The following is a 6,431-nucleotide window of genomic DNA, read 5'->3' as shown; positions in this document are numbered from 1 at the left end:
GAGGTTTTGAAAGCTGAAGAGGTGTGAGTTTATAATAAAAATTTAATTAAAAATAAATATATAAAAATAAGAGAAAAAAGGTAAAAAAAAAATGTGACATATTTTTTAATAAACAAAAATATGTTTAAGTAAAATCCTCCACCATTTTTATGATTTATTTTATTATATGACATATTTTCTTTTTACCTCATTTTAGAAATTTCAAATTATTAAAAGTCTCCAAATATGCTTCTAATAATATACATTATTTTTACTAATTACTATTATTTTGAGCAATATATTCTTTTTTCTCTTGTTTATTATAGGAGAGATATCTATTAAGAGAAAAATTAATTAAAAATAAATTTAAAAAGGGACATAGAATTAAAAAGTTAATCAAAAGGAATTAGATTTTTTTTTGAAATTATCAAAAAAAAAAAGTAATCGTATGAATGTGTAAATAAAATTAAAAAATATTTAATTTTTTGTTGATTAAATTCTCAAAATTGTGAAATATTTGGCCTATAAATAATTTCTATATATAAATAATATAAAAAATAATGCAACGTTAAAATTATTATTTTTACCATATCATTGCTATGTATTGTGAGTTACGAAATTATAAGAGGAATCGATTTATTTGATTCTTACTTATATAATATTTGTATTTAATATTTAGTATTTTACTTACTTTATATTGATATGTGATATATTACTTTTTTTATTACTTATATTTATTATATATTTGTATAACATTTTTATAGCTAGTGAGGAGGAAGATATTGTTAGACGAAATTAGAAATAAGATATATTGGCGTTTTTCCAATTAACTAATTAATTTGATAAGGAACCAATCAACTCTTATTGCATCAGAGGTTTAACCGGAGAACTATAAACATCCTTACAATAGTACCAACAAACATACCTAAAATAATTAACTAATCAAGCAAAAATATTAAAATATTTAGTTATATATGATTTGAAGGGGAAAGAAGGATCACGTTCTCAACATAACATAATTATGATCCTTACAATAATAACAACAAAAAGACATAAAATTATAGTTAACTAATCAAGCAAAAATATTTAAATATTTAAGTTATATATGATTTGAAGAGGAAAGAAGGATCATGTTCTAAACATAACATAATTCAATTCTTTAAATTTACAAAGTGAATAAAGACAATCAGTGTCGGTAGAAACTTCAAGAATAAGAAAAAAAAATATCAAAAAACTGCAAAGAGAAGCAAAAAAAACAAATTATTTTTTCTATAAAAGAATCATGATTTGTGTCATCAACAATCCAACCTAATAATATCAAATCTATATATAATTACAATAGAACAAAAGTGATAATGATAATTAGACATGTCAAATCATTTTACCTCACAAAATCAAAATATGCAAAATATATTACATTTTTCATTATACATCCCTCTCCTACAAAAATTAGCTCAAAGAAGACAAAAAAAATTAACAAATCAAAGGAATAAAAAATGAAGAATAAGGAAAATAAAAATAAAATGACCATCATGCAATGTCTCAAAGTGGGTTTTTATAGGTGTAATATTTAGGAGTTATAATTTTTATATTAAATATTTTGAAGGTTATGAATATGAAAGGTTAGGAGTTATATTATTAAATTAAAAATTAGATGTTATATATATTATTAAAAGGTTAGGAGGTGTAATGCTCTTTAAGTTACTTATTAATAGCAATATATATATACACATAATATTGTGTAAAAAGAAATAATCTAAAAACTCTTATTTTTTTAAATATATATATATATATATATATATATATATATATATTATTTTTTTTTCTCAACATCGAGGCATGCCACATAGGCGGATTGAAGATCCTCATTTATATATATATATTGATTAGTAAATTAGGATATTTAGATAGATTGTGGCTTAATTCTAGACTTGAAAATTTAGCAAATATGATTGTTTAAATATAAATGATATCAAGATTAGGATCTTGAATTAAATTATGAGTGAGTTTGTTTGTCTATATATTAGACATATAATAATATGAGTATCTATAGACTCAATTGCTTACGAATTATGCATAATTGATAGATTGGGAATGTTTAAAAGTTTTACGAAAGGGAAAGGTAAAATTTTGAGGACTTTTGAAATGTGTTTCGACATTCAAGGTATATTAAAATTTTTAGACTTGTTGAACGATTTTTTCCTAATTAAAGATTAAAACCAAAATAGACAATGGTTAAGGGCGAAAGATGGAGGTCTCGTATCAATGTTGTGACAGGCATTGGTACGAGTACCGATGTTATAAAAGGGAAAGTTACTACTATAAAATGTGGATTATAAATTGAGAATGACAAAGCATATGGGTAATAGCTGATTGACTTGAAATCCTTGTGTGATTGTGTTTTCGTTATTACACCCGTATAGTTGTGATAATTGAGGTGGTTATGTATTATGTTGATATTCCCCTTATTTGAAATGATATTATGTACATGCATTGACATAAGATTGAGTATAAGTTGGGCACGTGGAGATCGTCCGTGCTAGGGATAACGAGATTTAAAGATTATAATTTGGGCACTCCGTGCGAAAATTATTTAATTTTATGATAGTGCCTTGAGATCGTCCGCACATACACATGGAGATCGTCCGTGTCGGTATATGGACCTAGCGAGTCCCCCATGAATCATGAACTCTCGATGTTTTTCCGAGGAGTATCATGTATATATGATTGAGAGAGTATTGGGTATTCTAAGGCATATCATTTCATGGTGTGATATTGCATTGCATCTCATTACATCCTTCATTCTTGATGATTATGTGTTTTATTTGGTGGTTTTTTTTTACAAGAAATAAGAACTTTGATTAGCTATTGCAGTTGAAATAAACATGTCAAGGCCTCTGATAAGCTAAGAGGATCATTTGACTGGAAGATAAATAGAAACTGACCCCAATGATGGGAGATTAAAGAAGATAAAACTAAGGAAATAACATGTTTAAACTGCATAAATACCTCAATCACCTTTCCTCTGCTTCAGGAGAAGAAATCACGAAAACAGAGGAAATACTGTGTGTAAATGACATAAATACCTCAAACACAATCACGTTCGCGGTACATCCGTGAATGCAGACAAAAGCAGCCTCGCAAATCAGCAATCAATCAACATGACATAAATACCTCAAACACAATCACGTTCGCGGGACATCAGTGAATGCAGACAAAAGCAGCCTCGCAAATCAGCAATCAATCAACGAATCATTCTAGATTTGGATTCACCAAACGAGTTGACTCAGGATTCGGCGCTGTCCACATTATCATCGCGATTTTTAGATTCAAACAAAGCAAGTTCCCGTCGCTGATTAACGATGTTGCAGAAATCTATGGAGAGATCAGAGTACAAGCGAGAAACTTTGGAGATATTACTATTTATATCTCGAATAAGAGCGACGTTCTTCACCAGATTATCTCGAAGCTTCGATTGATGATTTTCGTTCACCTGTTGAATCAGAGCTCGGTTCTGATCCAGAACCGATTGTACCTCCCGAAAACACTTTGTGATCGTTTCCCAAGCCTCGGTGTCATACTCTTCCTCTTCTTCGCCGTTGACGTCATTTAAGCCGTTGAATTTGCCGCCGTTTAACGGGTGGCAACTGAGATTAGAAAGCTCTGTTAGGGCTTGCAAGGCATCGTCCATGATCGGAACCACCCCGTTCAGGTATCGACAACCAATAATTCCCCCTTTTATTTGGTGGTTGGAAGTTACATGATGGTGGATTACCTCTATTTGATGAAACTTGACTAGTAAGTGTAATATAGACTTGTATAATTAAATATTTAAATTTTTTATATAAATTCCCGTCACTACTTCTTCGTTGTCGGGTCAATGAGATATACTGGGTACACGTGGTTATGTACTCATACTATACTTGCTCTACTCTTTTGTGGTGCATATTGGATATCAATTTCAAGGGCATATTGTGGATCTTTTAGAGCTGAGTTTTGATTTATCGTGGAGTTGTGGTGATCTACTTAGCTGTTCTGTGGCCCACACCTCCTTATATGTCTTTAGACGTTATTATTTTATTTTAGTATTTAGACAGGATATTTCTCTCATCTAGGTTTGTCGTTTAGTTCTAGATTTGTATCGTAGTTTAGAAGCTCTTGTACTTATGACACTAAATCTTGGGGTAGAAATTGTGGTTTCCGCATTTCAACTTGTAAATGATTTAGTGATTGGATATTATATTTTTGCTTATTTTCTACTTAAAATATTGAATTGAATCGGTAAAAGTATTGAGTTAGCTTATCTATCGGTTGGGAACATAGGTGCCATCACGACTTGTGATTTTGGATCGTGGCACCTCGCAATGAGAACATTCTTACTTTCTCACCCCTTTCTGAAGGCTACATTGTATCCCACTAATTTATTATTATTTTTCATTATGACTCTAGCTTTTTTAATTTCCATTTGAGTGGTGTTTACCTCCTACAACTTTTCTTGCAACCACGTTACTCACAAATCATTTTCAAAAGACTAACACAATTTTATACGCATTTTCTTACTAAAATTCTCAATTACGTTCACACAAGTATACTTGTTGAGAGTTCCTTTACTTATAAGCTTGTCATCCTAAGATCCACTTCCATAGAGCTGACGGTGAAATGAACACTCATTTAAAATCCACAAAATACATTTCACAACTTGAGCATATCAATATCATACCAAAGATCCATGTAACGACCTGTTTAGTCGTTTTGAGCAACAGACTTCCATTCTGGAAAAATTGGCAGAAGCGACGGACCCCACGACGGACCGTCAAGGGCACGACGGACCGTCGCAGGGTCTCGTTTCAAAACACTTAGAAAATCTGAAATTGGGTACTGAAAATCGACTCTCTGAACTTCGTGACGGAATGGCAGGACGGACCGTCACAGGCGTGACGGACCGTCATAGATTGTTCAGTGGAAATTGACTCTCTGACTCTTGCGACGACCTGCAGGACGGACCGTCGCAGGCACGACGGCCCGTCACAGGTTGCGCAAATCCCAGGCAGAGTCGGATTTTTGGTTAAGTTTTAAGGAACGTTTTTGACTATTCTTGCCTTAATTATAAAGTTCGTGGGTTTATATTAATAACTCAAATTCTTGAGGGGTTAAAAGAGGTAACCCTAAGTTAATTAGTGGGGTATTATTGCCATCTTTTATTCTTAATTATATACTAATTAGGGTAAAAGAAAGAGGGTTTGAATAATGAAAATAAAAAGAACAAGAGAGAGAGAGAGAATCGAACGAGAAGGGAGAAACAAAGCTTTGGGAAAATTCTTGCTTGATTCAACTCTTCGGTGGAGGTAGGTTATGGTTTTCATGCTTTCATAGTAAACTCTTAATAGAGAATGATATGTATTGGTAGTATTGTAAACCCTGCTATGTGCTTAATTGTATGCATGCATGAACGTGATTATATAATTGTGATTATATTAAGCATGATGAAGTTATTGAATCCCAAATTTGATAAAAACCTAATCTCTTTTTAATGATGATGCCTTGGTAAGGGAGAAGGCTTGATGAACTAAAGTAATGAGATTGATGATGCCTTGGTAAGGGAGAAGGCTTGATGAATTGATGGAAGGAGATTAGGGGATCGGGTGTCACGAAACGACACATAGAATTAGGGGATCGGGTGTCACGAACCGACACGTAGAATTAGGGGATCGGGTGTCACGAACCGACACGTAGAATTAGGGGATCGGGTGTCACGAACCGACACGTAGATTTAGGGGACCAGGTGTCACGAACCGACACGTAGAATTAGGGGATCGGGTGTCACGAACAGACACGTAGAATTAGGGGATCGGGTGTCACGAACCGACACGTAGATTTAGGGGATCGGGTGTCACGAACCGACACGTAGATTTAGGGGATCGGAGTGTCACGTATCGACACAAGAGGATTAAGGGATATGAGGGAGCGGAGTGTCACGTACCGACACAAGAGGAATAAAGATAATGAATCTTGACAGATGTTAATATACTCAATCTAATGAATATGATTCCCAAATGAGTATGGTAGCGAGGCTTGAGTCCTCATGTGTGAACTTGACGGTAATTGTTAATGATATAGTATTTGTTGTTGCTACATATTGAGTATCATAGTTGATTTTATGATATTACTCGGTATATATTGATTTCTATTTTGAGTTGGCCGATGATATCTACTCAGTACCCGTGTTTTGTACTGACCCCTACTTTTATGTTTTCTTCTTGTTTATTTGTGGAGTACAGCAAACGTGCCATCTTCTTCAACTCAACAGTAATTCAAGCCAGTCTTACTACATCAGAAATTCAGGGTGAGCTAATGCTTCTAGCTTGGACTGGATCTTCTTCTTCAAGTCTTGATGCCTTGAACTTCCGGCATGGACTAGCTTCTTATGTATTTTTAGCTTTTAGAATACTCTT

At 33.0% G+C, this 6,431-nt stretch overlaps 1 protein-coding gene across 1 annotated transcript; it reads right to left on the bottom strand.

Moving 5' to 3' along the window:
- Positions 1–3,265: 3,265 nt before the first annotated feature.
- LOC101264785 (protein EARLY FLOWERING 4-like) lies at positions 3,266–3,670 on the bottom strand. The gene has a single exon (XM_004250614.4). It carries the CDS (start codon positions 3,668–3,670, stop codon positions 3,266–3,268), a length of 405 nt encoding a protein of 134 aa, XP_004250662.2.
- Positions 3,671–6,431: the final 2,761 nt, after the last annotated feature.

The sequence above is a fragment of the Solanum lycopersicum genome, chromosome 11 (assembly GCF_036512215.1).
Source record: "Solanum lycopersicum chromosome 11, SLM_r2.1".
Lineage (NCBI taxonomy): Eukaryota > Viridiplantae > Streptophyta > Magnoliopsida > Solanales > Solanaceae > Solanum > Solanum lycopersicum.
Note: the sequence above shows the minus strand (reverse complement) of the source record. Positions and strands in the feature narration are given on the sequence as shown.

Coding starts and splice junctions, on each gene's coding strand:
- LOC101264785 (XM_004250614.4), bottom strand. CDS start 3,670: ATGGACGATGCCTTGCAAGCCCTAACAGAGCTTTCTAATCTCAGTTGC.